Here is a 22,012-nt window from a genome sequence, read left to right as displayed (position 1 = left end):
TTCTACTGATTTTGGGCTTGGTTTGTTCTTCTTTTTCCAGTTCCTTTAGGTGCATTGTTAGATTGTTTATTTGAGATTTTTCTTGTTTGTCGAGATAGGCCTGTATCGCTATAAACTTCCCTCTTACAACCGCTTTTGCTGTATCCCATAAATTCTGGCATGTCGTATTTTTATTTTCATTTGTCTCCAGGTATTTTTTGATTTCTTCTTTGATTTCTTCGTTAACCCAGTTGTTGTTCAGTAGCATTTTGTTTAATCTCCACGTATTTGTGGCTTTTCTGATTTTCTTCCTATAGTTGATTTCTAGTTTCATACCGTTGTGCTAATTTTATTTAAAGAAATAATAAGTCTCTGTCTTCACATTTTTCTTGTACTTTTTTTTTTTTTAGTGAGGAAGATTGTTCCTCAGCTAACATCTATTGCCAATCTTCCTCTTTTTGCTGAGGAAGATTGGCCCTGGGCTAACATCTGTGCCCATCTGCCTCTATTTTGTATGTGGGAGGCCGCCACAGCATGGCTTGACGAGTGGTGTGTAGGTCCGTGCTGGGGATCCGGGCCGAGAACCCTGGGCTGCTGAAGCAGAGCGTGCGAACTTAACCACTGCACCACTGGGCCAGCCCCTTCTTATACATTTTTAATGGCATTGTCCAGTGGACTCCTAGTTCTGGAATGTTTAAATCCTCTTGTTCCTTTACCTTTATTATTCAGTTAAAAGTTTTGTCAACTTTTACTGTATGGTAACTCCCAGATTTGCTCTTTATTTGTTTTTAATTTTTTTCTTTTTTCACAGCTGCTAAATTTGTCCAGGGTTTTATCACCTCGCATATATACTTACCATAATATCTTCTGGCTAGTAGCCTTCTTTTTACTTTCATCAAATCATCCTATATACAGGTTCCAAAATTATTTTCTTAAATTTCTTTTTTATTTTAAACTTTTTATTTAAAAAAAACCTTTTATTTCTATAAATGTGAAATTACTTATTGCTAAAAATTTCCCCTTATGTTGGACATACCATAAAGATTTTTGTTAAATATTTCATCACTCTGTTTATTTAGTTCATGGGTTCTTTACCTGGGATCAACAGATTTCTGACTGATCCATGGATAGAATTCAGGGAATTTGTGAATTTGTATGGGAAAAAAAATTACATCTTTATCTTCACTACCCTCTAACTGAAAGTTAGCATTTCCTTCGATTTTGAATGTGGTCCATAAACCATGGTAATATTAGCAATATGATCACCAGAAGAAACTTTATCACTAGAAGAAAACTCAGATATTTTCATATCACATTACAGTTTTTGAGATATCCTCAAATATCACTTATACTCATCACTACTTCAAATTTAAGATAGTTATTAACTTGCATTTATGTGAATTTATATTTATATAAATACATTTATAAAGAAGCATGTATATTACTATAGCACAAATTTATATTTTAACATTTTAATAACTGTATTTCAATATAATCTGCTTTCTTTATAATCCTATATATTTTATGCATTTAAAAACATTATTCTGAGAAGGTGTCTATAGGCTTCCTCAGACTGACAAAGGTTAAGAACCCATGTTTTTGTTCCATTTACAGTGCTTGAAAAGTTGTGGGAAAAATGAAAATGAAAGAATAATCAACTAATTACTTTTTAACTATAATATTTCTCTAACTTTTAATGATAGTCATATATTATGACCATATTTTTATAGTTAGCAATTCTTGTTCTTTACAATGTACTTAATGGAGAGGGAACCAGAGATAGTGAAATTAGTTTAAGTTTAGTTTAAGATATACTAATAACATCATCCCACACATTTTTCATGTCATAGGCATGAACTTACAAAATTTAAAGTTTCTGCTGCCTATTCAGAACCTGTTTACCAATCTAGATCAGTTGTGTGGAAGATCAATCTGAATTAGATAAAAATATGAGTGGTGAAATACTTTAAAAGAAATGCAGTTTGCTTATTTTATTCAGGTTGACTTAATTATTTGCCCAAAAAAGGTCCTAGCCAAGTTGCTAAAGACTAGATAAAAATAATTTGATAGTATATTAATTGTTGATCATTAAAATAATTCTTCCAAAGTGCATGAAAATAGATTGTCTCTTAAGCAGTTGTCTACTTTATCATTGATTTTAAAAAATTATTGAATCTTTTTATTCACAAAGATACAATCTGAGCCCTCAAGACATTAATAAGCTAATAGTTTCTTCCATTAAAGTTGCCATAGCCCATCACCAGGATACCACAATTTACATTCTCTTGATAGAGTATAATAATTACCTAAGAATAAAAAAAGGATGGGATGTGGTAATGATACAAAGTTGAAAGGACAGATATTTATTAAGCATTTATATGCCATCAAGTTACCAAAGGATATTAGGGGACTTAAAAAGACAAAAAGTGCAAAATAAGACAATGACAAACATGACAGATTCTCTTTTGTTGATCAATTCTCATCCAGTAATATCTGTAGTATATTATTAACTTACTTAGCAGACTTTTTTCCAAGATCTGTAAAGTTAAAAAAGTAGATGAATCGAACTATATTTTCTGTTAGTACAATAAATATACATTGATCATGACACACATTTGTACTAGTTACAGCAGGTAAAATTAGGTTAAGAGAAAGTGTTTTATCTTTCTTGACTTGTTTGAAAATGAAGAGATCCTCTAGATTTCTGGGTAAGAGGGAAAACTAGCAATCCCACAATGATTTCCACTGTTTCTTGCCATCCGAATATATCCTTTGTCACCAAAGTTGAGGCCCCAGCTTTAGAAAAAGAAATAACACAAAATTACAAATGAATACAATCAAAGCATATTGTCACCTTTTTATCTCTTAGATTGTTTTTCTCCTAAAGTGATTATATATGAAAAGCTGTAATATAAAATTAGAACAAAATAATATAATAATTTCCCCAGGGTTTTTAGGCAATTTTCAAAGATAGTTTGAAAGGCTTTGGTTCTATATTGATGAATAGACTTAATACCTAAGAAAAACAATATAAGGTCCATGCCAAACCTTTAATCCTCCTACTTTGTAAATATGTCTTCTGCAGGAAAAGAGTATTATTATCCTTTCTAAGGCCCCATCTCTAAATGTTTCTGCATAATAGGATCATAGGTAATGATTTTCTATCAAACTTAAATTCCTTTAGTGAATGTCAATTAAGAAATATTTTTGAGCGACTACTATGGAAAAGGCATAGGGCAGGGAATTCTAAAGTAAGCCATAAAAAGTGCAGCTCTCAAACAGCTTTTTGACCTAGAAGTGGAGCTGAGTGAGATAAGACTTTCTCACAGTTAAAAAATGGAATATGCTACTTTGGGAGGAGGTGAGCTCCCTGGCACTGGAATTGTTCAGTCAGAGGTTGCATAACTTGTCAGAGATGTTGCAGAGGGAATTCATGGGTCAGATAAGGGTTAGAAGAGATCAATGGTTCTCCCACTTTTTGATTTCATGGACTTTGAGAATTTTTTCAAAATTTTGCAGATTGACATAAAGTTACCAATTTTTAAATTAGCAAGTACCAACATAAAAAAAAAAGTAATCTTTATTATCACTATCATGTCGTAAAAGAAAGGACATTTTGACAGCAAAAACAAAATTTCAGAGGACATAATCTCTAATTTAAGTCCTTTAAGTCCTTTGAGTCAAATAAATTTAGATTTATGAAAGATTCACCAAAATATTCTTATTTTTCTCACTTTGCCCCAGACTAGTGAAAAAACTGACAAAATCCTTGTAAGAGAAATGATTTCTGAAGTTCTTTATGATTCTGAGATTTTATAATTATAGGTATACAAATAATTATAATATGAGGCAGAATTCGTGAAGTGCTATAACTAGGATATAAATAAAAGCATGAAATTGAGAAAATGCTTATTGTGTTTGTATTTGGAGAGCAGCAAGAAATTTAGTTGAAAGGAAAATTGTATGTCTTTAGGGGAGTGGTAGGAAAAGAAGATAGAAAGTTGGTTTGGGGCCATGATATGAAGAGCTTAGAATAGTAGACTAAGGAAATGGTAGTTTAATTCCATAGGCAAAGGGAAGCTGTTGCAAATTTTTGCTCAGGACTCAAAGGAAGATTGTGTTTTTGCTTGCAGTGGAGAAACTAAGTACAGGTTGATTGCAGGAAGACAAGTGGTATAATTTAAATCGGCTGTGCTTTCATAGGCCTTAAATGTTCTATATGTTAGCCATTCACTGGACACTTTTCAGGTCTTATTTTTCTCTCTCATACCATTCAACACGGTGGTCTACTTCCACCTCACTTCTCTTGGCTTTAAGATACTGCCGTGTCCTGATTTTCTCTTCTTTCTCTGGTCATTCCTTCTTAAACTCTTTCATGCGCTCTGTTTTTGATTTCTTTCATTTATTGCCACTCCCCTGCCTAAAATCCTTTCATGCCTCTCCAATTCCTTCAGAATAAAATCCAGACTCCACTGTCACCTCTTATCAGTGGATATGGTGCTCTTTCAGTATCCAATTTGATAAGCAAAAGCAATAATAATAAATTCTGGCCAAGCTATTATTAATATTAACAGCCGCCGTTTATGGAGTGCTTACTCTGTGCCAAGCAGCTTAAATATATTATCTCACTTAATCATCAACCTGGGTATTATCGTCTTTTTACTAAAGAGAAAAATGGGCAGAGTGGCAAAGTGGCTTGTGCAAAGTCACACAAATGGTAAATTGTGAAGCCAGGGTTCAAATCTAGGATTGTTTTACTCCAAAGCCTACTCTAACTTTTATACTATCCCTATCCCTACATTATTCGTGTGAGTGAGGTAGTATGGGGAATGAAATTCAGACCAGAACACCCAGGATCTTACATAAATCATATCTAACTCTATCTTACTTATCTTATATAGTTATTTCATTGCCTTAAAAAATAGGCAAAAAATTTTAGATGAACTGAGTTTGGACCTAAGTTTTGGTAATGAAAGTTGAATTGAGGCTCTTATTACTAGTAGTATGAATTCAGTCAGGGAGATCTAGGAGTCCCAGATCCCATTCAATATCTAGATGACTTACTTTTCCATTCCCAGCTGTATAGACCAAGATCAACTATCCCAAACTTAGTAGAAGATCCCAGACCTCTTTTTGACTGAGTCCTGCTAATCCTCCCTTAAAGAATACAACTAATTAGGGGCTGGCCCAGTGGCGCAGGCAGTTGGGTGCATGCTCCACTGCGGTGGCCCGGGGTTTGCTGGTTCGGATCCTGGGCGCGCACTGACGCACTGCTTGGCAGGCCGTGCTGTGGCGGCATCCCATATAAAGTAGAGGAAGATGGGCACGGATGTTAGCCCAGGGCCAGTCTTCTTCAGCAAAAAAAGAGGAGGATTGGCAGATGTTAGCACAGGGCTGATCTCCTCACCAAAAAAAAAAAAAAAAAAAAATACAACTAAAAGCTTGCCCGGCTGCATAGTGGTTAAGTTCACACACTCGGCTACAGCGGCCCGGCGTTTGCAGGTTCAGATCTCAGGCATGGACCTACACACCAATCATCAAGCCATGCTGTGGCAGGCGTCCCATGTATAAAGTAGAGGAAGATGGGCACGGATGTTAGCCCAGGGCCAATCTTCCTCAGCAAAAAGAGGAGGATTGGCAATGGATGTTAGCTCAGGGCTAATCTTCCTCACACACACACACACACATACACAATCTCAATCTCAAGCTAAATAAATATCTGAGGACAAATTCTTACCTTCAGAACTGTACAAGGTCTGCTCCAAATGTTCATTCCAGTCCTTACCAAGTTGTTTATTTTTATTAACTCTATAGCCCTTTCACTCAAACTGTTCAACTTTGGGCAAATTTCTTAACTCTCTCAGTATCAGGAGTTGCCTGTTCTGTATTGTGGGGATAAAATGCCTATCTCATAGATTACCCTAAAAATTAAAAATGATAAAATGTATTTAAAGTACTTGCACAGTGTCTGTACCTAGTAAATGCTCACTAAGTAGAGGTAGCCAATTTTATTATTATCCAAGGATGAGTCCATCTGATTGGACTCAAGTAGAATCCATCCACTTTTTAAAAAAACATAGCCTTTTTCTAGGGTAACCAACAGTCTCAGTTTGTCTGGGACTTTCCTGGCTTTAAAAAGAAAGTCCTGTGGCCTGGAAACCCCTTAGTCTTTGACAAAGCAGGATGGTTGGTCACCTTCTTCTCCCTGCATATTATAGACTGCTAACTTATTAGACATTCCTTCTAAAATATACATCAATTTCCTTTGTAATAAATTTCAGTCCTGAGCTTCTTATGCTGAGTCAGACACTATTCTAGGCATTAGGATTATGCAGGTAAACAAGATAGACAAGTCTTTTTAAAGCCTACATTCTATAGGGGAAACATACAGTAAACAAAGAAATAAATAATACGATATGATATGATAAGTATTATAAAGAAAAATAAAGCATGGTAAGGAGATACAGAGTGTTGGGAGTCAGGGCTACATTTTATTTATTTATTTATTTATTTATTTATTTATTCATTCATTTATTTATTTATTTTGGTGAGGAAGATTGGCCCTGAGCTAACATCTGTGCCCACCTTCCTCTACTTTATAGGTGGGACGCCTGCGACAGCATGGCTTGATAAGCAGTGCATAGGTCCATGCCCGGGATCCGAACCTGCGAACCCCAGGTCACCACAGCAGAGTGCGTGAACTTAACCACTATACCACTGGACTGGGCCAGGGCTACATTTTAGATGGAGGAGTCAGAGAATGCTTCTCTGATGAAATATTTGACCAAAGACCTAAGTAAAGTGAAGGTGCAATTGATGCAAGATCTGGGAAGAAAGCTGGGAATAAGCTTGGTGAGTCTGAGAAATAGCAACAAGGCTAGCATACCTGGAGCTGAGAGAGGGGGAAGTACTTGGAGAGATGGTTGGAGAGACAGGCTGAGGCCAGATACTGTCATGCTTTTATAGGTCATGGGTTTTATTCCGAGTGTGAAGTGCAGTAGGAGAGATCAATAAGAACAAATTTGACGATCTAAGAGGATTTTAGTTTGAGTCAACCTCTGTGGAGCCTGGAATTCATGTTCATGTCCAGTCTCTCCTTGTTAGGACTTAGTGGCAGCAGTCACTGTGGTTTTTCATAATTTGGTCCCTTTCTATCTTGCATTTCTCTCTAACAGGCACCTTATACTACAACCTTTATAAAAGAACATGCAGTTCCCTTAACTCACTCACTTTCTCTCACCTCTGGGCTTTTGCACATTTAGCTTCCTTTGCTCTGATTGCCCTTTTTCACCTGGTTAATTCCTTCTTGTCCTTCAAAATTCAGTCAAATAACCCAGGTAAAAGGCCTCCCCTGACTCCCCAGGCTAGGCCAAGTACTCTTCTTCTGTGCTTCCACTGCAGTCTATGCATACCTCTGCCTTAGTGTTTATTACATTCTATTGCAGTGGTCTGTACATGCACCTACTGTTTCCCTGACTCCATCAGACTATGAGTACCTTGAAGCATGATGGAAAGGCTGTATTTTTCATTGCCATATCCCCACAGTGCCTCGCACTGTGCTTGGCACGTAATAGGTACTCAATATGTTTGTTGAATCAATGTATGAGTGAAGGTGCAAAAATGAACAAGAGACTATTCTACCTTTAAGAAGTTTATATTCTAGTGAATGGAGCATGATTTACAGAAATAACTATAACACAAGGCACAATGTGTTAAACACTAAAATTAAATTTGTAAAGCATTGCTAAAACTTAGAAGTTAGACAAACAATTCTGAGTAAATGTATGGGGTATGGAGGAGATAGCATTTGAGGTAGGTTCTAAGGAATGAAAAGGATTTTTAATGAGGTATTCTTTTCATTTTAAAAGTAATAAGTTGCTTACTAAAGACAATTTTGAAAATACATAAAGGTAAACAAAGACAACCATTATTAACATTTTGTATAATTCCTTCTGGTCCTTTAGTATAACATACATCAGAGAAATTGGGCATACTATTTTTAATTTAATGCTTATATTGTATATAAATTTTGTATTTATATGTATTTTTCCATTGAAACATATATTCAAAGTATTTTATTAGGTTATTAGTAATAGTCTGAATAAACATAATTTCTAATACATAGAGTTGATTATGTCATAGTTTATTTAATATCATCTCTATTGTTAGGCATTTTTGGTTGCTTGCTAGTTTTCACTATTAAAGAAGAATGCTACAATTTACATAAATTAGGTATGAAGTTTTCCCTATATTTAGGATTATTTTCTTCATATAGATGCCAAGAAATGGAAATAATTGGACAACAAATGTGAACATTTAAAAAGTTCTTGATTCATATTATCAAATTGCTTTCAAGAAGGATTGTAACAATTTACTGTTCTACCAGAAGGTATGAGAGTGCCCATTTCACCATAGACAGGTAGGATTTCTATAGGCAGCAACGGGCTTACGGGCATTTCAGAAAGATGAAACAGCATAAGTAAAGAAATAGAAATAGCTAAGTATCTGTAAACTTAGGGAATGATTAGTAAGTAGTTCACTGTGGCCAGAGTGTGAGTATGGATGCTTAAGTTATAGTGAAAGAAGAGTTTGGAAAGCTACACTGGAAGCTAGATAATGAAGAACCTTGAATGCCTAGCCAGGAGTTTGGACTTTATTTTGATGACAATGGTAAACTATTTAGAATTTTTGACCATGAGGCACATGACTTATATTTTAAGAAGATACTTCCATAGCTGGGTGACAATGGAATCTGAATTAAAGCAGGGCCATTAGGAATGGAAAAGAGAAAATACATATAAAGTATGATTCAGAGGCCGAATGGACAGGGCTGTGTGGGTTAAGGGAGAGAAAGGAGAGCCCAAGATGATACCAAGGCTTTAATAATCTGAAGATGGTGATGTATTACCCAAAATAGGGAATGATTTCCCATTGAGTTTATTCTAAAATCCTTTTCAGGGATGGAAGATAGAAGGGGAGTTGGGATGGAGGGAGAGAGGAAATTTGATTTTAAACTTGAGGGAAAGAGAGAGGTGTGTGTATGTGTATGTGTGTGTGTGAGAAAGAGAGAGAGAGAGTTCTTAGTGGTAGTAGGGTAGGTGAGGGGGGAATTTGGTCTTTTCAAGCAGAGCTGTCAAGTTAGAAGTTGGACATGGAAGTCTGTCGCTTAGTAGAGAGGTCATTTTTAGAGACTGTGAACTGGATGTCATCCACATAATGGCAATAGTTCAAACTCAGGGAACAAATGAGTTTGCTTTGGTTAAGCCAGAGTTAGAGCTATACCACATGTAAGGACAGGTAGAAGAAAATAATCTAAGAAATAAGGTTAAAGTTGATATAGCAAAATGAGTCAGGACAGTGCTATGTCATAGATGTCATAGAAATAAATGCAGTAGAGAGTTTACAAAGCAGAGAAATCTTTCACATTTCTGTGCCATTGCTTATACTTTTTGGGTCGTTGGGCAACTGATTTTCCTTCTCCAACACAAGAACAATTCCACTCATCTGAAAACTCAGTGCAAGTAGCGCCTTCTCTAGGAGCTTTAGGAGTTAGGCATCTCCTCCTTATGGTCCCATAGCCATTTAGACATATATCATTATACCATGATGTGTTGTATTTTATTGTTTAAAAATATATCCAATTCTGCATTGGACTGTGAGCTCCTTCAGGAGAAGATGATTTCTTATTAATTTTTGTATCTCCAGGGCCTAGATAATGCCTGTCACATTGTAGTTGCCTAGTAAATGCTTGTTGAATGAATAAGTGCTGAGAAGAGGTTTTGAATTTGTTTATTTATTTATTTATTTATTTATTTTGTGAAGGAGATCAGCCCTGAGCTAACATCCGTGCTAATCCTCCTGTTTTTTTTTTGCTGAGGAAGACTGGCTCTGAGCTAACATCTATTGCCAATCCTCCTCCTTTTTTTTTCCTTCCCCAAAGCCCCAGTAGATAGTTGTATGTCATAGTTGCACATCCTTCTAGTTGCTGTATGTGGGACGCGGCCTCAGCATGGCCAGAGAAGCAGTGTGTCTGTGTGCGCCCGGGATGCGAACCTGGGCCACCAGTAGCGGTGCGCGCACTTAGAGGTTTTGAATTTAAATACTAAAAGATATAGATGATCTTCAAGAAGAGAAGTTTCAGTGGAGAAGGGAATTTAGAACACCTACTGTAGGGAGTCAACAAGATATAAATGAAAGTATTGCTTCATTTAAAAAAGCTATCACTGCGGGCCGGCTCCGTGGCTTAGCGGTTAAGTGCACGCGCTCTGATGCTGGCGGCCCGGGTTCGGATCCCGGGAGCACCCCGAGGCACCACTTCTCCGTCCAACGTGAGGCCGGGTCCCACGTACAGCAACTAGAAGGATGTGAACCTATGACATACAACTATCTACTGGGGCTTTGGGGGGAAAAAACTGAATAAATAAAAAATCTTTAAAAAAGCTATCACTGGTCTAGACCCAAGCTGTTCAGTGTTGTGAGTGGGCTACAAGTGAACCAAGATATTGATCCCCTCAACTACTTTCCCAATGGGTCATATAAATATTATCATCTTCTATGTGTGCCAGACATGAAAAAGGTAGAGAAGCACCTTTTTCTTTGCTTATAATTTTTAGACTATGTATTTCCAGTAAAGATTTGAGGGGTGTTATGTGTTGAATTGTGTCCCCCCACATTTACGTGTTGGAATCCTAACTCCTAGTAACTCAGAATGTGACCTTATTTGGAAATAGGGTCATTGCAGATATATTTAGTTAAGATGAGGTCATTAGGGTGGGCCCTAATCCAATATGACTGGTATCTTATAAAAAGGGAAAATTGCTAGAGACAGACGTGCATACAGAGAGAAAGTCTTGTAGAAATGAAGGCAGAGATTGAGGTGATGCTTCTACAAGCCAAAGAAAGCCAAAGATTGTCAGCAAACCTTCAGAAACTAGGGGAAAGGCATTGAAAATTTTCTTCCTCACAGCCCTCAGAAGGAACCAACCCTATCAACCTTGATCTAACCTCTAGAACCATGAGACAATAAATGTTTGTTGTTTAAGCCACTCAGTTTGTGGTGACTTTGTTACAGGAGCCCTGGAAAACTAATACAAGGAGAAACTTTAAACGTGCTTAAGTCTCAACTTTTCATATTTCCTCTCTTCTTTCCCTCTAGAAGCTACATTCCTTTTGTTTATGGATTATATAGATGTCAGCTAATTCATGCCTTGAGGGGCCGTTAGGTGCCACATACTGTGCCGAGGATACAAAGACAAGACATAATCTCTACTCCAAAGTCACATACAGAATAGTGGAGTGATAGATAGGTAAACATATAACTTAAATATAAAGTATAAAATATTCCAGTATGCATAGGACATTTGGGGAGCATAGAAAAAAGACATGTTACCCAGACCAAGGATTCAGGGAAAACTCTCTGGTATAGATAATGTCTGAGCTGGCTTTGAAGGAAGAGGAGGAATAAACCAAGTGAGGAGAAAGGATATTCCAGGCAGCGGAACAGCATAACCAAGCTATGAAGATATTAAAGATCAGATGATATGTATGGAAACTATAACTGTGTATGGTTCAATATAACTAGAATGAAAAGTGTGAGACAAGTGCCAGGAGTTGAGGCTGGCAAGGCAGGTAGGGACCACAACACAGATGACTTGTCTTCTCTACTAGGGAACATTAATTTTACACTGAGTGGTACTAAGTAGAAGAGTTATAAGCCTAGACTCATATTTTAGACAAAGCAGTTTGGAAGTAGTATGAAAGACGGATTTGAGAGTGAAAGGAGAACAGTTAGAAGGCTATAGGAATAGTGCAGACAAGAGATGTCTTAACTAGAGCAATAATAGAAGAAATGGAGAAGAGACAGAATCAAGGACAGATCTGAGGTGAAATTAGTTTGACTTGTTCCTTGGTTGGATCTGGAGGGATCTAAGAGAAATCCACTGTATCTAATTGGATGACTATGTTGTGCAGTGTTGCTGTTTACTGAAGTGGGAAGTTCTGGAGGAGGAACAATATAGTGGAGAAGGTACTGAATTACTTGGACATTCTGAGTTTGGAGAAACTATGATACATGGAGGTGGATATATTTAGATAAATAACTCTGAAGTTCAGGGCAGAGGTCAGAGCTACAGCTAGAGATTTGAAGGCCCTTTAGCATTGATTATAGCTAAAATCATAAGAATGGAATGATGGTACCCAAGAAAAATGTAGAATAGGAGGAATAATGGGCAGAGGATGGAGCTCTGGAGGAAAGACCAACATTTGAGGGCTAAGCAGAGGAATAAGTATTCATAAAGGAGACCTAGAAGGAATGATCAGAGAAGTGTTGTAGAAGATAAGTCATGAAAACAAAGTGCTGAAGGTAGAAACGGAAGTGAAGAAATGGGGGCACTGAGTAATTTAGAATGTCACTTTATAAGAAGCTATAAATGTTTATCATTGTCAAGATCATGATCATCATCATCACAAGAAAGCATTTGCTGAGGCTCCCTCAAATTCCTGATTTTAATTAAATATACATTAAAGTGCAAATATATTACCTGTTTTTCACAAGCCAGTAGTCTTTCCCATTAAGGTTACCATAGCCAACCACTAGGACACCATGATTCACAGTCTGAGTACAGGATGGGTCATAGTAGACACCTGAGAATAAAATATAGATGGAGAAAAAGAGTAAATGGTATGTGACAATGAAGGACATTTGAAAATGTTGTTACTTTTATTAGATTGTTTTGGATGAATGGCAAGGTTAGCTAAATGTTGGGAAAATATACTCTCATGTTTAAACTCTTTAGAGTTCATAATTCTTTGCCTTCAATGCTATATTTGTCAGTTTTCTTGCCAAGTTTGGCATCAATCCAATCACAGTTCCCTCAGAAATCTTCTTTGATAAGCTGCCACCTTTTTCTAATTATTTTTTAACTTATATACAGTCAGTTATTGTATTTCTTTGTATCTATTCCTAAATTATTTGTTCCATACATTTTCATCCTTTACTAGTTTAAATGCTCTTTAAGGTGAGGTTTTAAAAAAGGTTATAGGGGCCGGCCCAGTGGCATAGTGGTTAAGTTTGCACATTCTGCTTCAGTGGCCCGGGGTTTGCAGGTTTGGATCCCTGGACCAATGCACTGCTTATCAAGCCATGCTGTGGCAGGCGTCCCACATATAAAGTAGAGGAAGATGGGCACTGATGTTAGCCCAGGGCCAATCTTCATAAGCGAAAAAACGGATGTTAGCTCAGGGCTAATCTTCCTCACCAAAAAATAACAAAAACAAAAACAAAAAACAAGACTATAACCTTCTACTTTGTCTACTACAATGACATACCCTTCGTGGGTCCCTCCTTGCACACTACTGTGCTACACCTACAGAACACAGTGGCTACAGTGGTTAGGAGCACAGGCTCTGAGAAAATAGCCCAGTTTCTAATCTCAGCTGACCACTTTCAGAGTGTGTGACTTTAGGCATGTTAACCCATCTAAGACTTGGTTTTTTCATCTGTAAAATAGGGTTATTGTGAGGATTAAATGAGATAATGCACAGAAAGAATTTAGCATAGTGCTTGGCATGTAGTGTTAGTAAACTTTGATAAGTATTACTTTACTAATTAGAACTGGGTATAAAATACATATATGAAATGGAGAATTCTGTTTAGCCTAATCTAAGCATTCAGAGGTGGAGTGATAGGGAAGGATAATAGTCTTATTGTGCAATGGCAGCATATAATAAGTGGATAATATATCTGAATTTTTACCACTTTTGTAGAGGAAGAAAGAAGGATGGCTTGCATCTATAGCAACAGAAACAGGTCCTTTATTGGCCACAGCTTCTTTCAAGGCATCTTCACTGCCAAAGGGAAGTTCAGTATACTTTGAACATGTGGCAGCTCGATTTTTTGAGGCATACTGGCACTTTCCATCCTGCAAAAAAGTATAAGTCAGATAAAGAAGTATACTTCAACTTCCTTTTTAAATTACCAATATCTTAAGTCTGGGTTTCAAATATGTTTTCTTTCCTCATTTAGCCTTTTCAAGTGTCTAAAGCTCCTTCCTCCTTTTAAAGAAAGGAAAATAAAATCTTCCAAACCCTAACAATTCCACATTTCATCAATAACAGAAGAAATACAGAACTATTCTATTGTTTTAAATTGTGAACATCTTCATACATGTAAAAGTTGCCAGGATAATGTCCCTCAGACTCTGAGGTGGATTGTAAGAGAATGCTACATAAAGATCATAAACTCTAGACTAGAGCTTTAAAATCTTTTTGATGATATAATGCCTGCAAGATGATCTGCAGTTTATGTGACAGTTTATAAAGACCATATATTCTGGAAAACAGAGTATATTTCAGATGGGAAAGGGGAAGTTACAAATTCATGTTTGTTGTGTTTACAACTGTGTTTTTTAATGGTTAATAGGAAAAAGAACTTGAAAGAAATAAACCAAAATAATAGTGGTTAAAGTGGGAGGTTTTTGAGTGGTATTTTTTATCTTTTCTAAATTTTCTGTAATGTGGATATATTACTTATTGTTTAACAAAATATGTAATGAACCTGTGAGGAGGAGTAGAGTATTATTTGGCTTTTTAGTAGGTAGAAGAATGATGTGGTTCATGATCTGAGAATAAAGTTGAGCATGGGAGACTGCAGGACAAAAAAGTTTAAATACCAAGTAGATATACAGAAAGAATTTTAAGAAAGGTTCACTGAAAATCCATTTTTAAGCATGAATTCTACTTGCTTCTTTAAAACCATTGTGCCACTGATAAATTAAGAAGGCTACTGCATAAGAAAGAGAACTCTTGAGAACTTAAGAATTCCTGAAGGGGTTCTCTCACACACAACACTGCTTCTCAAGCAACTGTCGTGGTGGCAGTTTAGGACAGTCTGTCAAGGAATAGCATAAGGTCATGGGGCAGCACAAAAAGTTTGCTCGTGACACACCATAGCTTTGTAGGGATAGGAAGCTTCTGAATCGATGCCATTGTTATCGATGATATATTGGAAAGCCCTTGTCATGAAGCCACCATTGCAGCCTTTATTCCCGTATCTTTCACTTGAGCAATCCACCAGGTTCTGTGCACTCAGAGACACCAGCTTTCCTGTTGTCAGCTTCAGCTGTGCTTCCAGGGCCCCCACAGCACTGAAAGCCCAACAAGCACCACAAGAACCCTAAAACAGGGACAAAGTCACAAAGGCAATCATAGAAAGTCAGTGAGGATGACTTCCATAACACAAACTGAGCAACTCCCAACATTTAGCCCTGTCAGTAGTTCCAGGAAGAGCTCCCCCCATTACAATTTCCTTTCTTAGACAATGGAAATGAAGACTAAATACTTGATTGTTCTCTAGGCAAGGTCTAACCTTGATAAGATTTGTAAATGGCTGAGCTCAGAGCATAATTGTCATATTCAAATATATATATATTTTTAATAATTATTTTTATTTATTTATTTATTCCTCCAGAGCCCCAATAGATAGTTGTATGTCATAGCTGCACATCCTTCTAGTTGCTGTATGTGGGACACGGCCTCAGCATGGCCAGAGAAGCGGTACGTCGGTGCGCGCCCGGGATCTGAACCCGGGCCGCCAGTAGCGGAGCGCGCACACTCAATCGCTAAGCCGCGGGGCCGGCCCCAGTCATATTCAAATATATTAAGAAACAGTACTTACTGAGCATGTACCAAATCCCAGCTATCTTCACCCATAAGTGAGGGAGATAGATGCCTACAGTAAAGTGATTTTGAGAGGAGCTGGGATGGTTCCCTTGACCTAAAATACCCTTCCTCCTGCCAAATGATGCCTGAATCATAAGGTTAGCATTTTTCAAACATTTTTAGCTTCAGAATTTTTTGATCAAAAGATATTTTACAGGGAAGCATAAACAAACAGAAAAACACAAAGCTGTTTTAGTTATTAAAATATGCAGAGGATCCAGAGCCCCATCATAATTGTTCTCTCTCTTTTCTCCCCTCATCCCACTTTGCTCTCTACCCAAAGGAAGCCAGTTCAGTTTGCTTTTGGTTAAAGCAAAATCAGCCATTAAAACTCAAGCACCCAGGAAAAGGAGCTCTTTAAATTATTTATAGTTAACACCCAAATTAGTAGCTTATTGGGTCTTCCCAAAATTTTATTTTAGAGAAGCTCCAGTAAGAAACCCAAAACTATTTGAAAGAAAAATATCAAGGTGGAAAAGAATACAAGATTAGCAGTATCATTCACCTCTTAATTTTTACGTTTTTCATGGGTCACAAGCTGGGGCAGCTGCTCAGAACACTTTGATTCGTCTCCCTTACCCTAACCTCTAAGGTGATACATGTATTTTACCCCTAGGTATCCCTAACTAATTTAGGATTTTTGTAGCTTTTTTTTCTTTTTTACAAGCAAACTAAAGGAAATACAAAAACAGGAACAAATTTATAAAGCCCGCAATGCTTGTTCTAACGATACAAGCCTAGTCATGAATTAACTTGACTGGTACAATTTATAGGCCACTCTCAGCTCTAGTTCTTTCCTCTCTTTCAACCCTGAAATTCATAAGTGAGATGGAGGGAGAAATTTCCTGATTGATATTCTCTCACACAGGATACTGTTTCTCAAGCAATTGGCTTGGTGGAGGGTCCAGTGCAGTCGATGGATAGCATGAACACTAAAAGTTTGTCTTAAAGAGCTATTTGCTTAGTTCATGGTTTTTGTCTATGTGGCTCTAAACATTGGAGTTCTAAGCACTGTGGGGAATACAAATAAAGTATGATCTGTGGTCATACTTTGTCCTCAAGGAGCTTACAGTTTAGTTGGGAAGACAAGAAAAACAAAAATAATTAGAAAATAACATAAGGGACTTATGAGATTCACTGCCAGATTATGTAGTTAGACTAAGTGTTTAAGGAAGAGAGAGCTCTACCTAGGGTACAGAGGCCTGGAATGATAATACTCACCTGATATTTCACTTCAGTAACACACCCCTTCTCTCTCCAGTCCAGAGAATCAGGCAATTTCTGATTAGGATTTGACTTGTAAGTGACATTTCTCGGCCATTGGCTGGGAACTCTCAGGGAACTCATCAAAGACATCACTTCTTCACTGGTCTACAAGGCAAATATATATATATCTGCTTTCACTTATATCCTTCTTTTTAATATCCTAATAACTGTAACTGTAAATATATTTAATAACTAAGAAAAACTAGGGGTAGTTATGACTAACAAAGCTACTGCTATCTGGTGGGTGAATTATCTGGGTCTCTATAGTCTTACACTTTGTGTTAGCATCCTAGTTAATCATTGGGAAGGAGAAGAAGAAGATGTTAAAAACTGGAAGTTATTGGGAGGTGGATTTTTGGTTCAAAGCAAGGCAGAATTTTATAAAAGGGCTGTCTAAAAAGTGGACTGAATTGGTTTTCCTTGTGAGAAAGAATTACAAAACAGATACCTGCATTTAAGTAGGAATTTAATCTACCTAGAGTGTTCCCTTCTAAGGGGTACTATGATTTTAATTTGGCCACAATGGTAAAGTTTTGTAGGGTAGAATAGAATCTAAAAACTAATGGGAGATTATTTGTGATATTAAATACCCACACTCCTCTGTTAAGAAAGCAGGCGGACCAAATTAAATTGTCAATTTAGACTTACACAAGTATGGTAACTTACTCCAAAAGATTATGAGTAGTCTTTGGGCAATGCTTTCCAGAATTATTAAAAAATAAAAACAATAGTAGTCTGTGAGTTTAAAATATTCCTTTAAAGAAGGGATTTGTTAAGGAAAGTGGTTATAGTAGGACTAAATAAGGAATATGTATGAATTCTTATGTCCTTAAATTCACTGTTTTCTAACTTTGTACATATGTAGATAATTCTCCTTTGTTGTTTACCTTCAAACTGCATTTGGGGAGACAGAAATCCTGCTTACTCAGAGATGAAAGTGGGATTATTTGTAATTTACCTACCATGTCTCCCAGGTGGTTCATGCCTAGATCATATGAATGCATTCCCATCGAATGCTCCAGATTGTGGAGCATCACAAATTTTAGATTCTTTTCCCAGATGAGACGCCGTACTACCTCCTCATTCTAGAAGATAAGAAAAAAGAACATAGTTATACTTAATCCTGAACAAATAAGTGCTCTATAATCTAAATCAACATATTATGGAGCATTCTACTAAATGTGGATCTGTCTGGGAGCGTGCAAATAAATGAATATATCCAATATAACTGGGAAGATTGCATATTGATATTAATTCTTGCTCTTACTTGCTTTGATGGTGATTAATAACATTTTATGATATACATAATTTACTTCCTCAATATGCTAAAATATTTTTTTAGAAACTGCTCATTGTTGAAGTATCTTTTGTAGATGGTAAACTCACTTAATCTTTATAAGTCATTTTAAAATATCTTTTTTTACCATCACTCTTGAAAAACAGTTTAGCTGGTTATAAATTTCTAGCTATTTTTCTTCAGTTATTTGAAGATATTTCTCCATTGCTTTCTGTTATCTGTTGCTACAGAGGAGAGGTCTGTTGTCAGTCTAATTGTTGTACCTCTGTTTTTAACTTTGGTAACTATTGTGATTTTTCTCTTTCTCTTTGATGTCTTGCAGCTTCATTACATGTGTCTGGATGTGGGTTTCTTTATTTTCCTCTCTTTTTGATGGGAGAGTACTTTTGACTGGTGGACTCAGGACTTTCTTTCATATCTAGAAAATTCTCAACCAGTACCTCTTCAAATATTGCTTCTCTACCATTCCATCTAATTCTCTTCTTCAAAAACTTCTATCAGATGTATTTTGGAGCCTCAAACTCTCTTTCATCTCTTTCACCTACATTTTCAAAGTTTTTCCTTTTTCTTTTTATGTGCTGCCTTCTGGGTGGAATGCCTCAGTACTATCTTCCAGATTGCTGATTCTATCCAACTGTTTCCAGTCTGGAGTTTATCCCTTTTATTGGATTCTTATTTCAATGACTTTATTTTTTATTTCCAAGATTTCTAATTGGATTTCTAATTGATTTCACAATATCTTGTTCATTTGTATGGATGTTATTCTGTTACGTATAGTTTTATTTTAAAATAATTTTTGGTTCTATTATTTTAATTTTATCCAGAGTGAATTCATATTCTGATTGTTGATTTAGTTGCCCTCCAGGAGCTTCATTTACAAGGAATGCAATGTACATAGAATACAATATACATGGTGCCTCGTAGAATTGCTGACCCTCGCCCCCACCCCCAAGGCCAGGGTTTCCAATAAGACATAGCCCAATAAGCAGTCAGCAACAGCTCTTTTCTGCCTCATTTCGTTGAATGTTAGAGCCCAGGCCCAGACCCTGGTTCCAGGTAATAAGTCTGGGTGCAGCCTCCTCTCCCTAAGATTTTACTGTTACCCCAGTAATGGACATGTACAGATACACTTCCAAACCACTAGAGGGAAAAAAAGTGGAATAAAGAAAAATAAATCAGGGCCGGCCCCGTGGCTTGGTGGTTAAGTGAGCGCGCTCCACTGCTGGCGACCCAGGTTCGGATCCCGGGCTCGCACCGACGCGCTGCTTCTCCGGCCATGCTGAGGCCGCGTCCCACATACAGCAACTAGAAGGATGTGCAGCTATGACACACAACTATCTACTGGGGCTTTGGGGGGAAAAAATAAATAAATAAAATCTTTAAAAAATAAAAAAAAAAAAGAAAGAAAAATAAATCTAATGAAGTATAGGAAAGGAAAAAAGAAGTGAACTTTGAGATAAATTATAAAGGTAGGATATTAATCAAAAGTCATCTTCATTCCTCCTGAGGGACTTGAATCATTAGAAAGAAAGATAGCCTTCATTTAACCAGGCAGGGGTGCTGATTGCACGTCTAACTCTAGTCAACCTTGAAATTAGAGGCCTGGTCCTAAAGAGGAGTGGGTGAGGGGAGAATTCATCACCACTAAGAAAACAACTCAGTGCACATACTACTAAAAGTATCATTTTTATGCAAAAATCATACATCAAATTAGTAAGTACATAATACTTGCTTACAAACTCAGAAATATTATGTAGTTATAGGACTTAGTTATTTGAAGCACTATGGTTAAGGTCTTAAAATTGATCAAAAAGTGTGCTTTGAAATAAAAACAAAAGTACAAAATGGGAAGTGAGAGTCAAGAAACATCTGGTAGCTCTTCTGTGTGAAATAAGGCCTTTTTGTCCCTCAAACATGCACTCATTTCTCCTTGGCCTGGGACCTTCACTCCAGTTATCTACTTTGCTTGCTCCCTGGCTTCTATCAGTTCTCTGCTCAAATGTTACCTATGTGTGAGGCCTTCCCTGACCATTCTATCACATATACATATAGAATGATCACTCCCAGCCTGTCACAGCTGTCACCCAGGGCCCTTCTACCCCCCATGCCTTGCTTTCTTTTTCTCTACTGCACTTATCACCATCTAACATAGTATATATCTACTTATTTATTTACTTATTTTCTGTCTCTCCTACAAGGATATAAGCTCCATAAAAACAGGAACTTTGTTTTGTTTTTCCTGCCATATCTCTAATACCGAGAACAGAATCTGGCAAGAAATGATTGCATAACATTTATTGAAAACACTGCTTGTGAGAATATAATTTTGAGGGGAAGAAAGCACAGGGTACTCAAGTAAAAGCAGACTGTACAAGTGGCAATCCCATCTACCTTTTCCTTGTATTGTTTGCCATAGGTTTTCTTCCAGAGATTCCAGTGATGATCCAGAGTGGTGTCTCTATGCGGTTGTGCTGTTGCGGAGGAGCACACCAGGAGCGCCCACACCAGCCATTTCATTCTGTTAAAGGAAACGTAACATAGGAAGAGTAGCTGTTAGCTGCATATATTGTGACCATATTTTTTCATAACAAAAGATAGCAATGCAAAGTCTGTCAAAGGGACAGAATATTACAAATCAGAATTATAAAGGGAACTTTCTGGGATATATAGTCACAGGGAGTAACTGCAGATTTATGTTTGAAACACCACTTTCAACACTTAGTAGCACTTTAAAAAATGATTTTCAGAAATTTCCCAATATTTCCCAAAACTTACATGGAAGATGGGGGAGTTGTGGTGGGGAGGGAAGCAGGGACTGTACAGGATTTGCCAACAAATCTAATCAAGGGAAATCCTCTTTCCTCGTTTTGAAAAAAAAAGAATTATCCTTAAGAAGGCAAACCTTTGAAAAATCAGTTTATCTTCATAATTTTTGAATACACGAGCTCTTCTTAACTGGTCTATTTAAATATCCACAACATTTATAGGTAGTTAAAAGACAACTCCCATGTATTGCTTTCACATCCTTGGGTCATTTTATTTTTTTAACTTTTTTTCCCAACAATCAAAATATCTATTTCAAAGGAAGCAATTAACTACTTTTGAAAACACCACTTCTATATTTAATACAAAGAGGCTTTAACGGAAATTCAGTTACTAGCTCCCTCAAACTGGATTCTATTTTCTTTTCTGTTTCTTTCTAATTCAAAACAGCTGGAATTTTAACCATGTAAATCTTCAAATTATATTCCAAAGAAAACTACATTTCAGCCTCAGGCTTAGATGTTCAAGCAAACATTAACTTTTCAAAAAAAGAAGAGGCAAATTGAGCGACATGATTTTTTTAGTTTACTTCCTGAAACCAAGGATATAAAACCTGGCAGGCAGAGCAAGCTAAAAACACAAATGAATTCTTTAAATACCAAATGAGAGAAAAAGAACAAACAGTACGTACGTGATGGAACCATTGGGTCCTCCCATACTAAGAAGGCTTGAAGGTGGCCTTTCTCTAAAGACTGCAAAGGCAGCAAAGAGACCAGTTAAATCAACTTTAAAAAGAAATTGGAACTTGTCACGTGAGGTATCCACAAGGAGGAAGTGAACTTTCATTTCAGTTTCATTTAAAATCTAACTAGATCAGCGACCTCCGGCCCCCTCCCTATGGTTTTGGAGACAAAGTGGATACAGTAAGCCATCCAAAAGAGCCCCCAGCAGAGGAGATCAATAGAACAAACTCAGCAAAATAAGAACAGC

General features: G+C 36.9%; 1 protein-coding gene across 1 annotated transcript; it reads right to left on the bottom strand.

The window, feature by feature from the left end:
* Window positions 1-2,326: 2,326 nt before the first annotated feature.
* On the bottom strand, window positions 2,327-21,827 carry CTSS (cathepsin S). Its single transcript, XM_014791781.2, has 8 exons — window positions 21,714-21,827; window positions 20,651-20,777; window positions 17,925-18,047; window positions 16,918-17,067; window positions 14,924-15,151; window positions 13,733-13,898; window positions 12,519-12,621; window positions 2,327-2,775 (listed from the first exon to the last, which is right to left on the bottom strand). Exons 1-8 carry the CDS (start codon window positions 21,737-21,739, stop codon window positions 2,676-2,678), a joined length of 1,023 nt encoding a protein of 340 aa, XP_014647267.2. The 5' UTR covers window positions 21,740-21,827; the 3' UTR covers window positions 2,327-2,675.
* Window positions 21,828-22,012: the final 185 nt, after the last annotated feature.

Source organism: Ceratotherium simum, chromosome 2 (genome assembly GCF_057802395.1).
Source record: "Ceratotherium simum simum isolate JZ-2026a chromosome 2, ASM5780239v1, whole genome shotgun sequence".
Taxonomy (NCBI): Eukaryota; Metazoa; Chordata; class Mammalia; order Perissodactyla; family Rhinocerotidae; genus Ceratotherium; species Ceratotherium simum.
The sequence above is the reverse complement of the archived record's forward strand: the minus strand, read 5'-3'. Positions and strand labels throughout refer to the sequence as shown.